The following is a 25,419-nucleotide window of genomic DNA, read 5'->3' as shown; positions in this document are numbered from 1 at the left end:
TGATGAAACTCTAATAAGAAGCATGTCATTTTGATATCGATGGTCCAGTCAATGGCAGAATTAAAGGTTCAAAAATCATTACACCATGTGCTGTAATCAGTAAGAATATTAACATGTGCACAAAGATGCATGATTCCCAGGTTACAAAAATTACCATCCAACTGTCACCTGTCACCGAAAAGAGGATAAATTTCCGATAGGAAAATTGGCCATCTATGCAAAAACTATTCAGTGGCCTTAACTACGCCGCTTCTGTACAATTTATGAACAAAGTCTGTAATCTACTCATTCGTTTCCACAGGGCCGGGTGTTGAGGTCTGGTCAGCCGGTGTAGAAGCTTCGTCCTGCACTGGCATTCTAGTCTGGTCCCCCCTTGGGTTTGCAGTTTGGTCCCCCCTATTACGGAAAACTCGAAAATATTTATTGACGAATGCTTCAGCAAGGTCAGCTGGATACTTCTTTCTTATCCGGTTATCCAAGCATTTACGGTAGGAAAAATCTTCTCTTCGACCATCTTTCAAAACCACGAAAAAGCATCTGCTATCCTGAAAACTGCTGTGTCTGTTAACCTGTTGCAAATAATACTCCCAACATTAGGCACAGGAAAAGATATAGGTAGACGATAATTTGAAGTTTCAACTTCCCTCGCAACCCATAATCCAACGATGGAATACATAGATCACGTATTGCATGTATGCAAACTGACACATACGCAAGGAAATAGAAATACCAAAATACCATCTTTCAGTACCAGGACCCAGGAAGTTTTGGAAAGAAACTCATTTATCTAAATTGATATTGATCACAATATTATTTATAAATGTGAATGAAAGATTCAATGTAAACAGAGTTAGGTGATACCATGACATAATCAATTCCAGCACCCATTTTGGTTTCTTTATCTGGGTGGTGCTCAAAGACATTCTCAAGTATAAATTGTTGATCTTCAGCAGCCAGCGGGTCCCCATCGTTGTACCTTCAATAGGAATTTATTAAAAAAATATGATCAAAATGCTTCAGCTTATGATACAATACTCATAACAGAGGGAATACATCAGGAAACCACTCGAGGCTAGGGTAGAGAGTACAGCTAACACAAGCTTAATAAGGAGCAAAAATTTAAAGTAATAATAGCTATATTTGTAATGGTATTCAAACCAAAAATAACTACCAGAGAAATTGCTATGGACAGTAAAAACAGTAGAGCAGATGCAAAGGTTCAAATTGCAACTTGCAATTCAGTGTACGGCTTGTATTATTACAGGAAAGGCAAATAATATCATGATTTTTCTAGCTTGCCAAGTCATTATAATGGGGGAGTTAGTATTTACTGTCACAAGTAACTTACCCCTGTTGTTGCATGATTCGTCTGATAGACTGCATAATAGGTTCGATCTCCTTCAGCACATCCTGCTCCTCAGATGAATATAAGTCCAATCTCTGTCCAGGTGGTCTAGGTGGGCGATTCCTATTTTTCCAGTCGCCACCATTTGGACCGCGACCTTGTGAACCTTCAAAGCGATTTTTCTTGAAAGATTCTCTACCTTGCTTACCCCACTGAAAACCTTTCTCACTATCTGAATTAGCTGAAGCAATATGTGATTCCCATCCCCGTGAAGTTGAATTTTGATTTGACTGATTTTGGGAATCCCATGATTGACTTCCAGAGGATTTGGCTTTTCCCCAAGAGTTATTGCCAACTTTTGAGTCAGCTTTCCAATTACCTGAGTTCCAAGAATCTTCTTGGGGCTTTTCTGACCCACCATCTATTGCCTCAACTTTATTTCTAGCCCACTCATCTACTTCAGTTTTTGACGAACCTGTTTTGTTTGCACCCCAAGAACCAGAGGTGGAATTATCTTTCTGGGTAACATCATCTTTCAATATACTTGAGCCCCAAGAATCTTGTGCATTTTCAGTTCCGCTAGCTGGTATTACCGATTTATTCCTTCCCCAGCCAGACAATTCATTAGATTTTGTGTTAGTTTGATCTCCTCTGCTTCCACCCCAAGAACCAGACACAGAGTTGTCTACTTGGGTAACATCTTTCCTCTTACCAGAGCCCCAAGAATCCTGCACATTTTCAAATTCACCAGCTTTTTCAGACTTATTCTTCCCCCAGCCTGACCATTCATTAGATTTTGATTCTATCTGGCCTGTGCTTCTTGCACCCCAGGCACCAGACTCAGAATTGTCTACTTGGGTAACATCTTTCCTCTTACCCGAGCCCCAAGAATCCTGCACATTTTCAAATTCACCGGCTTTTTCAGACTTATTCTTCCCCCAGCCTGACCATTCATTAGATTTTGATTCTATCTGGCCTTTGCTGCTTGCACCCCAGGCACCAGACTCAGAATTGTCATTTTGGGTATCATCTTTCAATTTACCTGAGTCCCAAGAATCTTCTCTTACATTTTTAGATCCTCCAGGTTGCATTTCTGATTGATTCCTTCCCCAGCCTGACGATTCATTAGATTTTGCTTTTGTCTGATCTCTTCTGTTTCCACCCCAAGAACCATATGCGGAGTTGTCTACTTGGGTAACATCATCTTTCCCCTTGTCAGAGCCCCAGGAATCTCGCACATTTTCTGATCCACCAGCTGGTATTTCAGACTGATTATTTCCCCATCCAGACCATTCATTAGATTTTGCTTTTGTCTGACCTGTGCTTCCTGCATCCCAAGCACTAGAACCAATATTGTTTTTTCGTACATCATCTTTCAATTTACTTGAGCCCCAAGAATCTTTTTCAGATCCACTAGCAAGTATTTCAGACTTATTATTCCTTCCCCAGTCATTAGATTTTGTTTCTGTATGATCTGTTCTGTTTGCACCCCAAGCACCTGATGCAAAATTGTCTTCTTGGGTTACATCTTTCCTCCTACCAGAGCCCCAAGAGCCTTGCATATTTTCGGTTCCACCGGCTGGTATTTCAGAATTATTGTTTCCCCAGCCAGACCATTCATTAGAATTTGTGTTTGCCTGACCTGTTATGTTTGCACCCCAACCATTTGATTTTGATTCACTCTGATTTAAATTTACATCCCAACCATTGGATGTTGAATCATTCAGTACTTCAGGATTGTCTTCGAAGACAGCCTTAAAACCAGAGTTATGTGGTGAGGACATTTCCAAATCCAAATTTTCTTCTTCCAGCAAATCATCAATATCTTCACCCAAACAAGCATCAGTTTCTTCTTCCCCATCAGTATGACCTCCAACCATGTGAAGAAAACTGTAAACATCCATTCCTTTAATTTCACTTGATCTTATCTGCAAAAAAACAAATGTCAACATTCAAATAATGCTTATCCAGAACTCCAATTATTAAAAACAAACTCAAGAGAAAAGAAACTTGCACTTATAATTCTGAGATTTGTACAAGTTACAAGTTTCTGTATACAGCAACTACACATAGACTACAGAAACTCATCTAACTTTATGGGATCAATTATTACAACCTAACAGTGACAGCTGTAACAAACAACTCTAAGAGAACACAATACATAATGATGATTGTAACTAACTAACTAACTGCTAAAAGGAGTTGTACACTCATAAGTATTAAACCTGAGTATGATAAAAATACCTTATTTGCATCCCAAACAACATCAAATTTTGATCCTGTACCAACTGCCACATGTTTACCCCAGGAACAGGATGCAACTACGCTTGACAGAGAGTCAGTATGACATTTCGCAGCAGCTCGCTCAAAACATTTTTTAGGTGTCTGCATAGTGTAACATTCACAAAGTAAGAATAATAATAATAACCCAATACACCTCACGATACAACAATTAACAAGGTAGCAACTTACAAAGAGTGTTGCATCTGTGAATGGTACTTGAATATTTAGTTGTCGACAGAGGGCTTTATATCCCCCTGTGTTAAAGCCAACCAGGTTCCCACCACATGTCATACTACTAGCTAACAAAATTAGATGCTCTCTAAGAACACCTTTTGCCACCATTTTCACAGATGCCGCAACACGCTGCAAGTAGGTACAGAAGGATAAGATGGGTACAAAAGATTTACTAATGGGGGCTACTAAACATTGTATAATGATCAAATCTTTCATATTCACAACAAAACACCCCAATGATATAAAAATCAGACTCCGATATATACGAGAAAGGCAAAAATTGCATATCACCACAAAATCTAACAATGTAGTTTGATTTTCAACTGATTGTTTTCCTAATATTAGAATCAAATAAGATAGAAATACAATTCAGTTTTGTTCTGTGTTTTATGTTTTGGGCATTGCGTCTTTAGTCTGAGCTGCAGTCCATTTGATGCAATATATTTATCATTAATAATTTTCATTTTCCTGGATATAGGCTTTTAGTTTCTATAGATAGGATTTCAGTGCTAAAGCAAAATTTCAAGGCACCAAATTCTCAAACTAAAAATATCTATTCTCCGTGTTCCACCTGATCTGACCAAAAAATACCTCTCAAGATTAGGACACCATAGAGATAGAGGCAAAAGGAACACTGCAAAAGTCTAAGCAATTAGAAACATTGGGAATCACCCAACAACTCGGCCCATAAAAATACTTGGAGTAATTAAAAGTGAGGAAATATCCGAAAGACAACCAAAAGAGCAACTAACTAAAAACATAATTCAATACAACTCACCTGAATCGCTTGATCAAAAGTGCAAGATATCCCCAACAATTCTTGAATCTGCTTAATAGCGTATGGGATTGAACGCCTGGTATCAATCAAATGAAGAACAGGAAGGCAGGAATCAAGTACAATCCTCCAAGCATCACCACTCTGCTTGACTACATCCTTCTCAAGAATAATATCCAGTGCCAGTTCACCATTAGAAGATTTATAAGGGTTTCGAACCCATGTGTTTGTATCCGGACTAACCCAAATTATACTTGCAGAGCTAATGCGTGGGTCTCCTGCTTATTAGTAAGAGGAAAATCAGAAACATTACTAAGACAGAAATATGTGATCCAAGCGATGTATGCATTCAAAATTAAGAATGCAACAAAACATATGAAAGACCACATATAAAAACTGACGGCCAACAAATTTAAACAAGAAATAAACAGTTGACAGAAGATCACATCTGAGAGGAATAAGCAAGTCTTTAGATTGCAAAACATTAACATGTGGAAAGGATAGATACGGCCAATGAATTTGACTGCAGGAGAGGTCCTCTAGCAACTAATTTTTTTCTTTTTGAGAATGCCAATGGGGATATGAGAGTAACTAGCTAGTGGTAATTCTAGTGCATGAAGAAAATGGTTAAGAACTTACAAGAGCTATCTTCCAAGAACACTATGTTTTCATGATTCAGGGAGATTATCCAGTACACAAGTCATTTATTTGAAATGGGCCAATCGGTATAAAATTTTGATGTTTGATATTCTGTTTCAGGCTTCCTACTTGTAACAACAATACTAATGTATTAAATATTGAAGTCTTCATGAAATTGTGGATTTGTATTGTACAGGATTTAGTATTGTATCAATAATTTACCAAATAATTAGAATAAGACTACCGGACAATTCAATTAGTGAACTGTGGCACATTTTATTCTAGTTCCTGGTATCCTTTTTCTCTTTTCCACCCTCCCTCGAAAACCACAGACATAGATTTAATGATCAAAGAAAATATAGTACTTCCTCTCCCCAAAGAATGATTGCAAGGAAAATACCTTGGATTATTGTATCTAACAGCACAGGGCAGATTTCTTCCGATAGGATCTTTACAGTTCGATCAAATTCATTATTACGATCATCAACCCAAATGAATGTTAAACACGGGGCAGCAGAATGTGAAGCCGAGCAAGACTCACTGCCAAGATGGAACACTGATCAGAAAGCGATATAAATTAACAAATAAGCAACAGTCATAAAAGAAAGCATTTGATTAGAATGATGTAAAAAGGAAGTGACATGCAAAAGCTTTTATCTTCTTTTTTTCCCTTCTTTTTTTAGATTAGATCACCAACCTTGTAGAAATGTTTGAGAAAAATATAACACTATTGAATGGATGTTCAAATTTAGGGAAATTTCAACATTCTGAAATGTACCTTAGTAAAAAATAAAAAAAAATAAAAAATAAAAAATCTATAAGAAAAGAAGATACATGTGTGAGACACCATCAAGGTAGAAATTTATTGACTGGTCCTTCTCTTGGAAGTAGTACTCCTAAACTGTTAAAAAAACGTTGATTGATACAAGCTCAGGGAATTCAAAAGCCCTGCCAATCCATAACTGCCCACTTTAAATTAAATCCTACATATTTATTTCCCCCCGTGAACCTTGGTACTAAACTATTAGGAAAGAATTATATTTTACTAAAATGACAATAATATATTAAAAAAGTACAAAGCACTAGTTTTACAAAAAAAAATTGTAATTTTGTTCTTTTGAAAGAAAATAAAAGTGCACCTCTACGCTACTACTCATATTGCAAGCAATAGATTACTTTAAGAAAGGATAAATATTTAAAATTGGATGGCGGAATATCAAATGCAAACGGAAAGAAATGAGGATAAACCTAAACGACAATTCGGTCTTATTCAGAAATTCATTAGCTTTCTTTCTCCGACTAAAGGATTTTAGTCTATCCGAGCATTTCTGAAAAATGTTGGCCATGCTGATCTTCAGCTCTTCTAACATCATCTGTTCAAAACGATATCATTAGTAGTAATTATAATTACCAAGATATGATTAACTCAACATTACATAGTATTCTCGTGTATGGTTAAAACTCCAGAGGAATGAAAAAAATGTTCAATCACGTTTATTTATTAGGTTTTGTTAAAATTACAGGATGGTAGAGGGAGAGAATAGAGAGTCAAGAACACACAGGAAATAGAATGAAATTGATGTAGACCTGACATGATGTGATTTATTACAGTGCAATGATGATGTGTTCATAAACCCTAAAGCACAAGCCTTGCATTAAATATACTAATCACAATCCTGACCAAGGAATAAATCATGACATATTCGGATGGAAAGTAAGTAGATAGTTCTAAGAGATAATTTGTAACGGTTAAGAAGGGAACTTTAAGCCTAACTTATCCCTACAAAACCGACTTGTAAGATGAGGTTTATACCCACTTATATATTGTGAATTGACTTTATCTCTAGTCAATGTAGGATTTCCAACACACCCACCTTATGTCGAGGCATATACAGCACATGCATGGAACTAGACATTCATAGGTGGTCCAATAGGGGGTGAAACAATAGACTCAACCAAACATCAAATTTCACTAAGATTGACTCTAACTCATGACTCTGATACCATGTTAAAAAGTAGACTTCAAGCGTAACTCAACCCTACAAAACCGGCTTGTAAAATGAAGTTTGCACCCACTGATATATTGTGAATTGGTCTTATCTCTAATCGATGTAGGACTTCTCAAGCCAAAGTTTAATGTCTGACGCCCAAGTTGCATAATTAGTGTCATCTACCTTATCAATGGGCAAGTGCACATTGATATAGGTAGTAAAGATTGATCAGCCAGAGACAGTGGTGGTAGAATAGATGTCGAAAGTGGAAGAGGCAGCAGAAGACGCCATGGAGGAAGAGAGAGAAAAACCATAAAACACCAAAAGAGAAGCCAAGCGAAAAAGGTAGCATATCCATGACTTGGAGAGGCATGTGAGGCACGTGGAAGTTCTGATGAAGGCGTCGTTAACGACATGGTGATTGTCTGGCCGAGACGATAAAAACCATGTGGTCACCGATTTGCACTGACACTTCGGCGACGATGACCGTAGCAACAACGACAGTGATTGTAGTGGCAAAGGCAAAATAAAAAATTGGCAAAATAAATTGGCAAAAAGCCCTAAGTTCTAGATACTATGTTGAATATAGAGAAAAACTAGGTACAGGGTTAATCCCCCTTGTGTAGAAAATACTCATAGGGTAATGTATTTTTATAATTAAGAGTATTAGATATATTATCTTTATTTTATATTTATCTTTTATCTTTAGTTAGTTTGTTATTATTTCTTATTTGTATTTTGGGCTTAGCCAATATATCTTCTATTATAAATAAAGGACCCTATGTGTATATTCAACACAAAGGAGATTAATCTCATATAGTTTTCACTATATTCAACTCAGTATCAGACTCGCTCTGGTTTCTGTCTCACCGGTGTCGTTGTCCGCCACTGTCCGCCGCCGACCGTCCACTATCGGTCGTCGTTCACCACCGACCACCGTCATAGTTCTGTCTATCTAAACCCTTGCTGGTGCGATTCGTCTTCTTCAGAGATGGCGTCTGGCAGTACTTTGTCCTTCTCTGGAAATCCATCAATTACCTTCGAGAAGTTAGATGGAAAAAATTATCTATCCTGGTCTGCTGCCGTTGAAATGTGGTTCCTTGGCCAAGGGCATTATGACCACCTTGAGCGAGATGGAAGCCATGTGCCTGCTGAAAAAGCTGATCAGTGGAAACAAGCATATTTCCAATTGTGTGCCCTGTTATGGCAATCAGTGGAACCCAAACTTCTTATATCTCTTAGGGCTTTCAAAACTTGTCACTCCTTTTGGGAAGAAAGCTCAAAGCATCTATGCCAACTATATTGCCTCAAGCAATCACCACGTGCTTGGTTTGGATAGTTTAGCTCCATTGTTCAAAACTTTGGGCTAAAACGCAGTGAAGCAGACCATTCGATTTTTTATTGTCATTCTTCTCTTGGGAAATGTGTTTACTTAATAGTATATGTTGATGATATTGTCTTTACAGGAAATGATGACGTTGGAATATCTCAACTAAAACAGTACTTGTGTAGACATTTTCAAACCAAGGATCTTGGAAGTCTCAAATACTTCTTAGGCATTAAAGTAATGCAATCAAAAGATGGAGTTGTAATCTCCCAAAGAAAGTATGGTCTTGATATAGAAACAAGCATGATTGATTGCAGACCGGTAGACAGTCCCATGGACCCAAACCAGAAATTAAGGACAGAAGAAGATGAATTATTCTCCGATCCAGAAAGGTATAGGAGGTTGGTTGGAAAACTAATTTATCTCACTATTACAAGACCAGATCTATCCTTTGCAGTTGGAGTGGTTAGCCAGTTCATGCAGGCTCCATGTGTTGACCATTGAAATGCTCTCATTCGCATTCTAAGGTATATCAAAAAGGCTCCCGGGTAAGGATTGTTATATGAAGATAAAGGAAGCATTCAGGTCTTTGGGTATTGTGATGCATATTGGGCAGGTTCGCCTATTGATAGACGGTTTACTACAGGATATTGTGTTTTTCTTGGAGGAAACATTATTTCATGGAAAAGTAAGAATCAGAATGTAGTAGCTCAATCAACAACAAAAGCTGAGTATAGGGCGATGGTGTCACTCACATGTGAACTTATATGGGTGAAACAATTCCTTCAAGAGCTTAACTTCTGTGACATCCATACTATGAAGATGTATTGCAATAATCAAGCTACTCTCCACATTGCATCAAATCCAATGTTTCACGAGAAGACTAAACATATAGAAATTGATTGTCATTTTGTTCATGAAAAGTTGTTGACTAAAGAAATATATACTAAGTTTGTTGGGTCAAACGATCATCCTGCAGATGTGTTGACCAAGTCATTAAAGAGTCCTCGATTTGAGTTTATTTGTTCCAAGCTTGGACATACAATTTGTATGCTCCAGCTTGAGGAGGAGTGTTAGATATATTATCTTTATTTTATATTTATCTTTTATCTTTAGTTAGTTTGTTATTATTTCTTATTTGTATTTTGGACTTAGTCCATATTTCTTCTATTATAAATAAAGGATCCTATGTGTATATTCAATACAAGGGAGATTAATCTCATATATAGTTTTCACTATATTCAACTAAGAGAATGAGGGTTAAGTGCAAATACAAATGAATATGTAAAAAATAACATAATTAACATAGAGACATGTTTTCCTAATTAACATTAAACGCGATATATCTAACCGTGACTAACAAAAGTATTATAATTTATAAGATACAAGACATGTATAATTGGACACTCTGGAGAGTTCTAAGACACTCTAAGATATGATCATGATTTTATTAGACATTTTCCTATATTCTAGTAAGTTTCATATATTAAAGGGAAAATTTTCAGCATATGTAGCAATGTTTAACTATAAGCGAATTGAATGAAAAGGAAATAGAACAACCTCGTCCAGATAAATATGACCAACAAGTCCAGCATCGGTTTCAGAATTTCCCTTTCGCATCCGCTGTTCTTGGTATCTGCATACAAGTAACAGGACCCCAAACTAAACTCATTTTCTCAATAATATAAAATAGGCTTAAATAAGATTTTAATCTCTGTAAAATTGTAAGAAATGTTTAGTCCTTATAAAATGTGTGAATTTAGGTTTTAGTTCCTGTAAAATACTTTTCTATGATGTTCATCCCTCAAAAATTTAAAATCACTATTATTAGTCCATAATATTCATTTTAAGATTGATAAATAACTTATTTTATGGATTTTAAGAGTTCTTTTAGATGTCAAATGCTCACATTGTATCACAATACTATTCTGCATCACTCAGGTGGTCTCTTGCCTTTTGTTCAACAGTTAACTAGTGTCATAAAATACTAGGGGATCGAAAAGTATTGATTTTTGTTAGAATTATTGGTTTATGTGTGAGTGGGTATGAGCTGTGTGTGAGTGTGTATGAGCTGTGTGTGAGTGTGTATGAGTTGTGTGTGAGTTGTGTTAAGTGTGTTACAACTAGAGAGCACTCTCTCTAGTTCTATAAATGTAAGCTTAAGAGTAGAAATGAAATAAGAACTTTGAGAAACATTTTTTTTCTCTCTTTTAGATCTTAAGTTGGTATCAGAGCGGGTTCATCCTGCTCTGGTTTCCGTGTGTTGTCCACCAGCACTGTCACTGCTGGTCGCACCTGTCCGGTGCCGTTAGTCGTTGTCTGCGGCTGTCTCGCCACTATCTGCAGCTGTCAACTGCAGTTTCAAGTTCTTCAACTTGGTTATCCGCCATCCAGGTATCTGTCCGCCGCCGTCCGCCGCCGTCCGCCGCCGTCCGCCGCCGTACGCCGCCGTCCGCCGTCACAGTTCCGTCCGGCGACCACTGGATCTGGTTCGCCTCTTCACGCGAAAGCCAACCCCACCGGTGGGTTCGCCTGATTCTCCTCCACGCTCCGTCACGCGCCGCCGCTTTGTGCGCTGCGAACAAGCGCGTGCTGCCCACGCGCCGCCATCTGCTCACCGGAAAGTCTCCGCGCCACCTCCATAGCTGTCGTCCTCAGCTCCTCTGTCCGTTCTGACCCTCAAAATCTTACTTTAGTGGGTCTAGAAGCTTCTCTTTAAGAAATCCTTAAGAAACCCTCTAGGGTTTTCGGGTCCTACACGGTTTTTCTTATTCTTTCTTTGAAAAATGGCATCTGGAAGTGCTCTTTCTTTCTCTGGAAGTCCCTCAATCACTTCCGAAAAGCTAAATGGAAAGAATTATATGTCTTGGTCTGCTGCTGTAGAAATGTGGTTCCTTGGTCAAGGACGTTATGACCACCTTGAGCAGGATGGGAGTCAAGTACCTTCTGACAAAGCTGAACAATGGAAACAAGCTGATTTTCAACTGTGTGCCCTATTGTGGCAATCTGTGGAACCCCGACTTTTGATATCTCTTAGAGCCTTCAAGACATGTCACACCTTTTGGAAGAAAGCCCAAAGCATTTATGCTAATGATATTCAACGTCTCTATGATACCGCAAACAAGCTCGCCTGTCTCAAAATGACAGACCATGATATGGTCTCCTTCATGACGGAAGCCCAAGCAGCTGTGGAAGAATTGAGAATGTTCTTGGAATCTTCAGAAGATATCAAAAAGAAGCTTGACCAGTATTATATGGTAATGATCCTACGTGCTTTGCATCCAGATTTGAATCACATCAGAGATCAACTTCTGACAAGTCATGAAGTCCCTTCCTTGGAAGCCTTGACCACACGTCTTCTTCGTGTTCCTGTGCCTCAGTCTCAGGAAACTCATGAAACAATAGAACCATCTGTCATGGTTGCCACGCGAGGAAGAGGACGTGGAACTAGAGGAGGAGGACGTGGAGGACGTGGAGGTCGGGGACGTCAATGCTCTTACTGTAACAGGATGGGTCACACCCAAGAAAACTGCTACTCCTTGCATGGCTTTCCTTCAAAAACCGCCAATATCTCTCAGGCTGAAACTTCCACTTCCAACTCCAAGTTTACTGAGGAAGAGTATCAAGAGTATCTGCGCTTAAAGTCTAACAGCTTGGCACAATCATCTCAGTCCTCAAGCACATCCACAGCTTGCATTTCTCAATCCATGGCAGGTCCAAATTCATGGGTAATTGACTCGGGTGCTTCTGATCACATTTCTGGTAATACCTCATTGTTCTCAAATCTTTCTCTCCAAGAAAAACCTCATTTCATTACCCTTGCAAATGGCTCTAAAACTTGTTCAAAGGGAATCGGTCAAGTTTCCCTGTCTCCCTCTCTAACTCTAAAATCCGTTCTTTTTGTTCCTAACTGTCCATTCAATTTAATTTCCCTAAGTCAGTTAACCAAAATATTAAACTGTTCAATAACGTTTGATTCAAAATCTTTTGTTATACAGGAGCGTGGCTCGGGGAGACAGATTGGAGAAGGATATGAAGCTGGAGGTTTATACCATTTTGGATTTCGTCCACGGGTATCTTGTGTTGCCGCTCTTCCCCCTAAAGTGTTACATGATCGGTTTGGCCATCCTAACTTGTCAAAATTAAAAAAGATGTGTCCTGAACTTAGTGGTCTTCAAACTTTAGAATGTGAGTCCTGTCAACTAGGAAAACATGTTAGATCTGTCTTCCCTAAAAGATCTCAATCAATGTGTACTTCTAGTTTTTCTATTATTCATTCTGATGTCTGGGGACCTAGTCGCATCTCTTCTTTTGGTTTTCGGTATTTTGTTACCTTTATTGATGAGTATTCTAGATGTACTTGGGTTTATCTGATGAAAGATCGCTCTGAATTGTTACCTATTTTCACATCCTTTTTGAATGAAATCAAAAACCAATTTGGCCAAGTAATTAAAGTCTTAAGAAGTGATAATGCTAAAGAGTATTTCTCATCAACTTTTTCTTCACTTCTTAGCTCCCATGGTATTTTGCATCAGTCCACTTGTCCTCATACACCCCAGCAAAATGGTATAGCCGAAAGAAAAAATAGACACTTGGTTGAAACGGCTCGTACTCTTTTGCTTGGTGCTCACATTCCTATTCATCACTGGGGGGATGCCATCTTAACTGCATGTTTTCTTATTAATAGAATGCCCTCCTCCTCTCTCAATAATAAAGTTCCTTTCTCCGTTCTCTTTCCCAATAACCCTCTCTTTCACACCTCTCCTCGAGTCTTTGGTTGTGTTTGTTTTGTTCATGACATGTCTCCGGGACTTGACAAGCTCTCTGCTCGTGCGATCAAATGTGTCTTTTTGGGCTATTCTCGACTTCAAAAAGGGTATCGATGTTACTCTCCTGAAACCAAGAAATACTACATGTCTGCTAATGTTACCTTCTTTGAACAGACACCTTTCTTCTCTCCATCTGTTCAAGATGTTCATATCCTCCAACAGGTACTTCCTATTCCAGTAATTGAGTCTAATATCTCAAATACCTCAGTCAATCCAAGTAATACCCAAGGTCCTCTCGAACCTTCCTCTCCACATACTGATAACCTTCGACACAGTACCCCGATGGATAATCCTCTTCCAGAAAATGGTGGATCTCCTTCTTCAGCTTCTTCTTCGTCACCATCTCCTGTCACGCCTCCTGGTGAAGATGATTTTGGTTGGCCCATTGCTCTCAGAAAAGGTAATCGTTCCACTCGAAATCCTCATCCCATTTATAATTTTCTTAGTTATCACAGAGTGTCGCCCTCCTTTTATTCACTTTTATCCTCAGTGTCTCCTGTGGTTATTCCTAAAACTGTGAAGGAAGCACTTGATCATCCTGGATGGCGACACGCCATGATTGAAGAAATGCAAGCTCTTGACCACAGTCATACTTGGGAGCTTGTGCCACTTCCCCCAGGCAAAAAGGCTGTTGGTTGTCGATGGGTATATGCAATTAAAGTCGGTCCTAATGGTGACATTGATAGACTCAAAGCTCGACTGGTTGCAAAAGGGTACACTCAGGTTTATGGTCTTGATTATTGTGATACCTTCTCTCCTGTGGCAAAGATGACTACCATTCGATTGTTCTTTGCAATGGCAGCCATTCGTCATTGGCCGCTTCATCAATTGGATATCAAAAATGCCTTTCTCCATGGTGATCTTGAGGAAGAGGTTTATATGGAGCAACCTCCTGGGTTTGTTGCTCAGGGGGAGTCTGGTATGGTTTGTAAATTGAACCGATCTTTATATGGGCTCAAGCAATCACCACGTGCTTGGTTTGGAAAGTTTAGCTCCATTGTTCAAAAATTTGGGCTACGACGCAGTGAAGCAGATCATTCAGTCTTTTATTATCATTCATCTCCAGGGAAATGTGTTTACTTGATAGTATATGTTGATGATATAGTTATTACAGGAAATGATACTGCTGGAATATCTCAACTGAAGGAGTATTTGTGTAAACATTTCCAAACCAAGGATCTTGGGAGCCTCAAATACTTCCTAGGCATTGAAGTAGCTCAGTCAAAAGATGGAGTTGTAATCTCCCAAAGGAAGTATGCTCTGGATATTTTGCAAGAAACAGGCATGATTGATTGTAGACCGGTTGATAGCCCTATGGATCCAAATCAAAAATTGACAACAGAAGAAGGTGAGTTATTCTCCGACCCAGAGAGATATAGGAGGCTAGTTGGGAAACTAATCTATCTTACTATTACAAGGCCGGATCTATCTTTTGCAGTTGGAGTGGTTAGTCAGTTCATGCAAGCTCCATGTGTTGGCCATTGGAATGCTATCATTCGCATTCTAAGGTATGTAAAAAAGGCTCCTGGGCAAGGGCTGTTATATGAAGAAAAAGGAAGCCTTCAGGTATCAGGATATTGTGATGCTGATTGGGCAGGTTCTCCTATTGATAGACGATCTACTACTGGATATTGTGTTTTCCTTGGAGGAAACATTATCTCATGGAAAAGTAAGAAACAAAATGTAGTGGCTCGATCAACAGCTGAAGCTGAATATAGGGCAATGGCTTCATTAACATGTGAACTTATATGGGTAAAGCAGTTCCTTCAAGAACTTAACTTCTGTGACATCCAGAGTATGAAGATGTATTGTGATAACCAAGCTGCTCTTCACATTGCATCAAATCCAGTGTTTCACGAGAGAACCAAACATATAGAAATTGATTGTCATTTTGTTCGGGAAAAGTTATTGTCAAAAGAAATATGTATTGAGTTTGTTGGATCAAATGACCAACTCGCAGATATGTTGACTAAGTCATTAAGGGGACCTCGGATTGAGTTTATTTGTTCCAAGCTTGGCACATACAATTTGTATGCTCCAGCTTGAGGGGGAGTGTTAGAATTATTGGTTTATGTGTGAGTGGGTATGAGCTGTGTGTGAGTGTGTATGAGCTGTGTGTGAGTGTGTATGAGTTGTGTGTGAGTTGTGTTAAGTGTGTTACAACTAGAGAGCACTCTCTCTAGTTCTATAAATGTAAGCTTAAGAGTAGAAATGAAATAAGAACTTTGAGAAACATTTTTTTTCTCTCTTTTAGATCTTAAGTATTTTCAATCTCATAGAGACCAAAATCAGAGAAAAGAAAAACTTTCGGGGAACAAAGTGAAAACTCACTCATTTTGCAACGACTAAGAACATATTTAAGCCTATAAAATATTAAAACTCCCTCAAATGATGAACAGTAGATAAATACAAACCGTATACTTGAAATTCTTTTTAACTAAAGCATGTGCAGACTAAAATTAAAAGGTACAATATTATAAGAGAAACTTACTCAATAATAAACTCCACTGATGCATCCTTAAGATTGACTTTTCTCAATTGATCTTTAACTTTATATGCCGCATTTTCACGACAATAACTCCCTCCACAATCACAGTCGTTCAGGTACAAAATAACACGCCGATCAACAGGTTCATTCTTAAAATTGACCTTGCATTGTAGTATTTCCTGAAGAAAAAATGCATCAATAAAAATTTCAGGGAATATCATTTATTCAGATATTAAAACTTAAACGCAGATTATCTTCATTCACTACGAGGAAATGTTCACCTTCATCAACTCCCATGAGGAATTGCTACTGGGACTAGCATCAAGGACAGCTTTGTAAGCAGGATTTGACATAGCAGTTGCTGCTAAGACGCCTACAGGCTCACCAGCAGGGAATAGGTGCTCAGTTTTCTCTAATCCATATTCAAACTGGATAATGGAATTACTGCAAATATTTCTAACAGTTCCATCATAACAGATAACAACATCCCGAAGAATGGCCATCAAATTCTTGAAGAGCGTTCCTGGTTCAGATAATCCCCTTGAAGAACGCACCATTATTTCCCTTGTTGAAATTGAATGCACCATCTCTTCATATGGATCCAAACCATTGAAAAAAGACCCTTTGAGCAACCCATACTCAGCAGAGGGATAACCATCCCCATCATAACAACACTTCACGTGAAAATGAGATGTTACATCTTCCACCAATCCTTTTGAATAGAATTTTCCCCTATCAAAAAGTTGCTGCCCTAAGAAACCAATCTGCTGAACAACCTTATCAATTGCAGATTTACTCTTTGAATCAATTAAATCTCCTAGTTTGGTTGACTTTAGAGCAAAATTAATAACAGGAAGTTCAATATCACGAATAAGCTTCTCCAATTGTTGCGCCACCAGCTCGTTGTAAACAGACCTCAGCTGATACAAGAGAGAAGAAAGTTTTCCTATGCTTCTGCTTATAATTCTTTTAATTGCCCTGGATATGGAAAAATCTTGCAGGCTAACACTAAACCCATCAGCAAATATACTTTCCATCAAAAAAGGCTGCAACACATCAAAGAACTTCAGTGCCTCCTTTGGACCCTTGCTAAAGAAAATTGAGGCTGCTATTTCATTTACTGTTGCAGGCAAAACATCCCTATTAAAATCGAATTCTAAGATTTCACTCTGCCTAATCAAATACCGTCCCCCAGAGCAATCAAAACACAAAGGGAGAGCACACTGTAACATTTGGATGGAAGTCCAATAAGAATTACCAGAATTGGCCTTCATCAAACCAGCTTGAGGCAAAGGTACAAGAAACATAGCCAATTGATTAGCTGCCACTCTATCAAAAAAACATCTCTTGACCAACATCTTCAGTGACAACAACGAATCTGTGGTTAACTGTAAATTCAAATTGCCACTGTGAGAGCTGAGCAGTTGATTCTCGACAGAAAATAACTCCACAACTTCTGCTTTGGCAGCTAGTGACTGTGGATAAAACAGATGGACACAATCACCATCAAAATCAGCCCCAAGTGGTCCACAAATTAAAGGATTTATTTTCACAGTGTGGTCATCATGGATGTAAACAAAAAGTGCCTGTAAAGAGTGTTTGTGTGTTGTAGGTGGCCTGTTAATGAAGACGATATCCCCGTCCATAATCCTTCGCTGTACTATCTGACCAGGCTTCAAATATATGTGACCCTTTGAGCCATCCCTGAGTGAAAAAGTTGACATACCCTCCTTGTAAGTAAGGCACAGATTTTCATCAACTAATTTCTGCAAATAACCTATGTTATGGATGTTAACTCTCTCCTCAAATGTTACTCGTTGGGCAACTTCAACCGGAATCCCTACTTCATTTATCCTTCTATAACAATCTCCAGTTATCACATTCCGGGAAGAAAAACCTGAACCTTTTCTTATAAATAAAGTCCGCATTTTCTCTAGCCATGCTTTCGTTGATGATTCATTAAGCTCTTTATTAACCCCAAAACGTGTTTCAATAGCACGTGCTGCCTTAGAAGTGCCCCTAATTTGAAAATACTGATCAACAACTGACTGCAAATCATTTGCTTCCACGTGATGAGACTCAAAATTTGGTTCTCCAGATCTAGAACTTTTGATGATTTCAACCTTCCTGAGCAATTTTCTGAGAATTGTAATGGAAGGATCCTACAAAGCAACAAAGGCATCAGTGACACATGCACTTTAATGAAGACAAAATCGAGCTGACAAACCAAGATATGAATACCCAGGTTAGAAAATCAAAGCAAGATCCAAAAGATAATGAACTCTGAATGGATTTTTCATATTCATACATGTAATCATAGTTCAGAATTTTAGATTAGAGCAATTATCAAGTCTGGTTTAAAAACCTAAGGCAGTTTATCTGCTCTGGCAAATTAGGATAACAAAATTAACTATTACAGAAAATAGAATTGAGCATACTAAAAAACATTACTAGGGCGACATTTACTGACAATAGTATGTTCATTTTCTCACCGAAGCCATGACACTAACGCCATCTGAAACTTCTGGTACTGACAAGCAATTAGGTGGCACTGGAAGATACTTCAAAAGATATCCATCTTGAGGAAAATACCCTTTTCCAGCAAGCTTTCTTTTGGTTTCTAATGGGATTCTCTTAATAATTTCCATTGCCTGAAAGATATTTTAAAATCAAAATATTAACCAAAAGGCAAATAGCCAATTTCAATAGAAAGACATAATGAATTAAAATATTTAAAAAATAACACACAACAATTAGCCTGGAACCCTCAATTACAGATCATTGTAAAAGCAAATCAAAAACATTTCAGGAGTCGAACTCAAACCTCCAAAATATGCCAATGCCCATTTTTGTCGTGTAAAGAAGAAAATACAGTTTTGAAGATGTAAATATAACAAATTACAAATCATTCAATACGAAAATCCTTCAATATCAAAATATGATGTTTAGGGCAAAGGATAATGCTAAATCCTACAATTTCTCACTTTGAAGGATGTCTATTTCTATACTGTGGCATGATAATTTAAAGAAAAATCATCATGTACCAAAAGAATAAGAAAGAAAACATATGTAGGCCTAATACAATGGAGGAAGTAAATTAAATCGGCACATAAAAAATCATAAATTGACAAGTGTCAGCATATCTGCAAACAAGTAAAAGAAGAAGCTATTTGAACAGTATAGTAACAAAAGTAGAAACCCACCTCACAAGGAAGTAAGGCTCGAGTATGATCACCCTCATAGCGATAGCCATATTTTTCTAAAAAACCCCAAAAATCAGGATGCATCTTGGATTTGGATACCTTGAGTGCTAGATAACAAGCCCCATCACTTGTTTTAACATCCCTTATAGAAACTTCAGCAGCACTAACCTGTAAAGGTTAAGAATACCATGAACCTTCAAAATGAAATTTTACAAAGATAGCATATTTCAATAGTAAAACCACATTTATAATGCACAGATATGTAAACCATGGAAAAAAGTGGAGAAAAGGAAAGACAAAACAATGCACATCAGAAATCAAAAAAGAAAAAGAAAACTCCAGTCTCCTTAAATGTCCTTTAGATGAGAACATACAGTTAGCAAAACATGCCAGGGTTCCACAGGTATCATGAGGTCATAACAAAGATCATAAAATTCTACCAATAACAAAAAAATATATACAAACATTAAAATTAGAAAAATATATATGTAAACACGTATATGGAAGAATCAGTAGGAAACAATACAAGAAAATATTTCAGGGTTGTAAATCCATATACCTATTAAGAAATCATATTGCATGATTTGTTCATACTAACCTCACAACAAGGAGATACTAATCTCTGCACAAAGCCACTGCCTGATGCTGAAGGCTGAAAGATTGTGAACCAGTTAGATCAAGCACACAAAAATGGCAATAGACAAAGTTTGTATCCTTGTATTAAATCTAGCAAATAAAATGAGTGGTGGATAGATTACAAAAAACATGAAGACATGAAAATTAACAAATCTCATTCAGGAGCACTTATCTTCAAAATAAAAGATCAATAACAAGAAAAAAAAACAACAGAAATATTTAACTAATTTAAATGTTTACCTTTCTGGGAAACTGATACAATTTAAAAATGCAGAGTAAATGAAGACTCGAATGGAATATATTTGATTCTTTAATATTGCTAAACAAGAAATCAGAAGCATACAACTATCCCACTGCCCAGAGCAAAGTTCTTAAGAGAAACTGAAAGTGGCTCCCTCTCCAACTAAGCATCAAAATAACCCCCCCACCCCCCAAAAGAAAAAAAAAAAAAAAAAACTGCCTCCGTAATTCTTTTAAACAACCAATACCCCTTTCTCTCTCTTCATAACTGCCCCGTAACTCCTTTTTTGATAAGTTCTGTTGAAAGTCTCAAATCGACTAGAGATAAGGCCAATTCGTAGTTTATAAGTGGATGCAAACCTCACCCTACAAGCCGGTTTTGTGGGGTTGAGTTAGGCTTAAAGTCCACTTCTAACATGGTATCAGAGTCATGGTTAGAGCCTATCCTAGCGATATTTGTTGTTTGCTGGGCATATTGTTCCACCCGCTATCGGGCCGCTATCGGACCACCCATTAAAAATGTCTAATCCCACGCTCGAGATGTATATACCTCGGCGTGAGGGGGATGTGTTGGAAGTTCCACATCAACTAGAGATAAGGCCAATTCATAGTTTATAAGTGGGTGCAAACCTCACCCTACAAGCCGGTTTTGTTTATGGGGTTGAGTTAGGCTTAAAGTCCACTTCTAACAAGTTCTGCTAGCAGAACAGAACTGAATGTATGGTTTTTGTTATCAATAATATACAGTACGAACATTAAATAGTGGTGCCTTCACTTATTATTTTCATCTTTCTCGTTAAACTCTATTATGGTATCAAGAGCTGGTTGATGATCCACAATGGACTCTCCCAGATCCACTTTCCACCCGTCTCCCTCCCAATTTTTTCAACCTGTCACCAAAAAACTTGATGACTCTAACTACCATCATTGGAAGCAACAAGTTGAACCTGTCATCATGGCTCACAAACTCCATCGGTTTGTTATCAAACCCATCATCCCTCCCCGTTTCCTTAATGATGATGATCATGAATCTGGAATGACTAATCCTGCCCATGAAGAATGGGAAGTCTAAGACCAAATTTTGCTTGCCTAGTTGCAATCTACCATCTCCAAGGGTGTTTTTTCTCGTGTTCTTGATGGTGTTCACTCCTATCAAGTATGGGAGCATATTCATGATTATTTCTTTACCCAAACCAAAGCATGTGCATGTCAACTTCGAAATCAGACTCTTGTCAACAAGTCCATGCATGATTTCTTAAGTCACATCAAGTCCATTGTTGATGAATTGGCTGACAATGGTTATCCAGTTCAACCTACTAAATATTTTGATGCTATTCTTGAAAGTCTTCCACCAGACTATGATGTTGTCATTTAACTGATTGAGAGTAAGTTTGAAACTCCTCCCCTTATAGAGGTGGAGGCTCTTCTTGCTCATGTAGCCCGCACTCAAAGACACCAGAAATCCCTATTTATTCCTTCCCTCAATTACTCCTCAATTTCTGCTACATCCAATTATTCTAGTTTTCAAGCTTGTCCCTCCCCTTACAGCAACAGTTCTACCTCCTTCTATGTTTGTGGTGGTGCTCAACACTTTCGTGGTCATGGCCATAGCCGTGGTGGTCACTTTGCTAATTTCCAATGCCAAATTTACCTCAAATATGGTCACACCACTAACATCTGCCATTTCGTATTGATCCCTCTTTTCAACCACAAGAATCCTCTATGATCCAGCCATCAATCAACCTTTACACCTTCTTCCCCCATCCACCACTCCTTTGTCTTAAGCAGCTACTGATCCTGCCCCTCCTCGGTCTACCTCCACTCTTCCTTAGCCATGCTTGCTTTTTCCTCCACTTGTGAGAACACCACTTCCTAGATCCCTGACTTTGGAGCCTCCCAAAATATTCAATAGTTTCAACATTTTGGTGGTCCTAATCAAATTTATGTTGGCAATGGTGAAGGTTTGAATGTTCTTGCATCTGGTTCCACTTCTCTTCATCATCATTTATTCCTTGTTCCATCTATCACCAATAATCTCCTTAGTATTCGTCCATTTGCTCTTGATAGTGATGTTTATTTTGAATTTTTTCCTCACTATTGTACTGTCAAATCATTGGACAACCATGAAATCCTTCTCCAAGGTGTTGTTGGTGCTAATGGCTTATATTCCTTCCCCAATCTTCAAATTCACAATTGTTCTGCTCCTCTCTCATCCCGTCTTTCTACCACTTTGTCCACCAACACTCCTGTTGTTGTGTCTTTCGCAACTGCTCCATCTCCCTCAAAGTCTCTCACTTTATGGCATTCTAGATTAGACTATCCTAATGACATGTATTAAAACTTGTAATGACTCAACACAATGTTCCTTTTCATAATAAAAATTTGGATTTTTGTTCATCTTGTTGTGTTGGCAAGTCTCATCGTTTACCTTCTTCCACTAACTATTGTTTACACACAACCACTTCAATTAACTTTTAGTGACCTATGAGGACCATCCCATGTCCCATCTACTGTTGGGCACCTGTACTATATCTTCTTTGTCAAAGCTTTTTCTTGGGTTTACATGGCTTTACCCTCTTAAATTAAAATCTGAAGCCTACTCTATTTTTCAAAACATTAAATCTCAATGTTGAACTTTAGTTTGATACTAAAATAAAAATTATTCAAACTGACAGGAGTGGTGAGTTTAGATCTTTTAAATCCTTCCTTGCCACTCATGGCATCACCTATCGTCTCATTTGTCCCCACAGAGTCTAGTTAAAGCTCTCTAAAATATATTCTCCTCTATTTTATTTTTCTCAACTCATAAAGAAAGATGGAAAATAAAAATAAAATAAAATAAACTCTCAAAGACAAATGGCCTATTTATAGATATTTACATATAGGTAAAAAAGATTAAAAGCAAATCATATCATTAAAACCACTACTACACCCTTTATTACTAGCTAATTCATACAAGCTAGATAGACATACAAAAAGATGAAGAATGCCACTCTTATTCTCTTTGTCAACAATACCTTGCTTTTCCTCATTTTCAAGCAGTTTAAACAGACAAGGCTCAGCATCCGTTTCAACTCACTAATATGACTAGGGTGATATATTGGAGTTGGTAGCTCAATATATCCAAAGTGGCCTGAAAAGAAACATCGAATTTCTTAACTTAAATTTCATCTTTTTACCATTTAAAAAGGCAGTACGGAAAAAGAGCAAACCTTCACATTTTCCTGCTTCAGAAGTACCACAAGATTCACATCTGCCAAATTCAAGGGGTAGACCAAGGAAGGGATTTGACAGCTGACTAGCATGACTAATTGAAGAGTCACTGATCGATGCTGTACACTACCAAGGCAAAAGCAAACCATTTACCACCAAAGAGATCAAAACTAATCAAATACTGAATAGGCCATAACCCTTTTATATTAAACAAAATTGATTCAATTTTCCAAAAAGAACTTTTTATTTATAACAGTGATAAAGATCAGAATTTTTGAAAAAGCATGTGTATGTAAGCTAACGTCAAATATTTTAATCCATAAATAAAAGCAGGCCATATATCTGTAAATACATGAATAAATTTCAGGAAATGTCAATAACAAAAATAATTTTTCAAATAAAGACCTTAAGGGAACCCATCATAGAACACTAAGGAAATCTAGCAAGAATTTCCTAAATCCCAAGCTAGCCATCATTCATCCTCGACATTGTCATTGACAGTAACAACATTGTCCACACTTAATACAAGATTATCTCATATGAATTAATTAATAAAGAGATGCTAACTGAAGGCCACAAAGACCTCAACTGAAAAATTGAATGTGTTTTGAGCTTACAATTTCCTTGCGTGTAGCCATACCAAATTTGACTCCAATAACCACCCCATCTAAAAGACTTGAGGGAGGATTATCTTCCATTACTTTTGCAGTCAATTACAGTGCCTGATGATAGAAACCTCAAAGTTACAGTCATTACTTGTAAACCATAGAAATCTTAAACAGAATTACAGAGGAAGAGCAATTAAAACAATCAACGAAATAGAAAAGTATCAGAAAGATAACCCAACATAACTTCAATATAGCTTGTGTTCCCTTTACTATAGCATGTGTTCCCTTTACAACCGCTCTCCTGAATCTAGGTCATAAAACAGGTCTGTGGAGACCGCACAGAATGAAAACATCAGGCATGTCAATAACAACTGACCACCATGAATGTCCTAAGGGATTACAAGATATCACAATTTTCTTAGAAAAATTAGATATTTGAAATAACAACTTGTCGATCAACCTATCAAAGATATGATGTTTCCATTCTTCTATGGCCTTAAGAGTACTCCCATGTAAAAACAACCAATTACGTCAAAGCCAATCCTCAACCAATTCCCAACAAAGCACATGTAAAAATCAGATAGATCACACTGAATTGTGCGTCTAAACACCATTGCCTGTCTATAACCTATACTAGGAAGTGTTAAATACTTATAAGATATAAGTTAAAATTACAACCACAACTACAGCAGTAATTATAATTAGTATCCCTACAAAAGTACTTATTTATCAGTGTGATATCATTAAATAGCTCTACATACATTTAAATCCGCTTCCAGTTCACCAAAGAACACAGTTAGCTAAGAATTCCTCTTAATTCATGCAAGCATAAAATCATCTAACCCAACCAAAATCATCCATCTTAAAATATTAAAATATCTAACACAACTCCTTGAACGGGTTAAAAAAGCTCTCACCGGCCACCAATTCATTCTTATCCACTAATACAAAACTTTTTTCACCAAAAAAGAAAGTCTAATTAGCTTCCATTTCAACATGTAAGGTAGACTACAAAATTTAACAAAAAAAAAAAGTGGTTCATGACAGATTCAAATTTCAAAAGAAGAAAAACCAATAAATAAATAAAACACAAGAGAGAAGAACTAACAGAGCAAAAAATCTCCCTGAAAATGACGAACTTATAAGAAACAGAGCATGTAAATTAAAATCCAACCACAATCACAACACAAACAAGCACAAAAATAAAAGCAAAAATTAAAACAATACATAATCATGATCATTCTTCTTCAACCAGCTTCTTAACTCATACACGAAACAAACTCAGTTCAATTCGAGCGTCTGACACAGCTAAACGCAAAACCTTAAACCCTAGAATATGCAAAGGCACCTGTAAACTAAAGAACAAAAGCAAATAATACAATCGACGCGAGAACATCAAAGAGAACGAAATGCATTGCATGAAACGAAAATGCAGACCAACAGAAATACGAAATCGAAGTACCTCGTGGCTGTGAAAAACCGATCTCCAGGAAGAGAGGGTTTCAAAGGAGAAAGAATAAAGAAAGAAGGAAAAGAGAAAACTAAGAAATGAAATCAGAGAGAGTGAAAGTGAGACTGTGAAATGAAATAAGGCATGACACTAGTTTT

At 37.6% G+C, this 25,419-nt stretch overlaps 1 protein-coding gene across 1 annotated transcript; it reads right to left on the bottom strand.

Annotated features, from left to right (window-relative positions):
- Window positions 1-25,419, bottom strand: LOC108339070 (DNA-directed RNA polymerase V subunit 1). Its single transcript, XM_052877359.1, has 18 exons — window positions 25,274-25,419; window positions 23,821-24,136; window positions 23,203-23,329; window positions 23,008-23,123; window positions 19,713-19,766; window positions 19,115-19,282; window positions 18,404-18,562; window positions 16,193-18,073; window positions 15,915-16,090; window positions 10,155-10,230; window positions 6,525-6,649; window positions 5,677-5,816; window positions 4,641-4,915; window positions 3,818-3,991; window positions 3,590-3,730; window positions 1,349-3,273; window positions 862-976; window positions 1-569 (listed from the first exon to the last, which is right to left on the bottom strand). Exons 2-18 carry the CDS (start codon window positions 23,899-23,901, stop codon window positions 282-284), a joined length of 6,021 nt encoding a protein of 2,006 aa, XP_052733319.1. The 5' UTR covers window positions 23,902-24,136; window positions 25,274-25,419; the 3' UTR covers window positions 1-281.

Source organism: Vigna angularis, chromosome 5, assembly GCF_016808095.1.
Source record: "Vigna angularis cultivar LongXiaoDou No.4 chromosome 5, ASM1680809v1, whole genome shotgun sequence".
Taxonomy (NCBI): Eukaryota; Viridiplantae; Streptophyta; class Magnoliopsida; order Fabales; family Fabaceae; genus Vigna; species Vigna angularis.
The sequence above is the reverse complement of the archived record's forward strand: the minus strand, read 5'-3'. Positions and strand labels throughout refer to the sequence as shown.

Excerpts from the sequence above, each read along its gene's own strand:
- LOC108339070 (XM_052877359.1), bottom strand. The coding sequence starts at position 23,901 with ATGGAAGATAATCCTCCCTCAAGTCTTTTAGATGGGGTGGTTATTGGA. Across the intron at positions 19,283-19,712 it reads TAGTATCTCCTTGTTGTGAG|GTTAGTGCTGCTGAAGTTTC; the intron begins GTTAGTATGAAC and ends TAACCTTTACAG. Across the intron at positions 4,916-5,676 it reads GTTAGATACAATAATCCAAG|GAGACCCACGCATTAGCTCT; the intron begins GTATTTTCCTTG and ends ACTAATAAGCAG.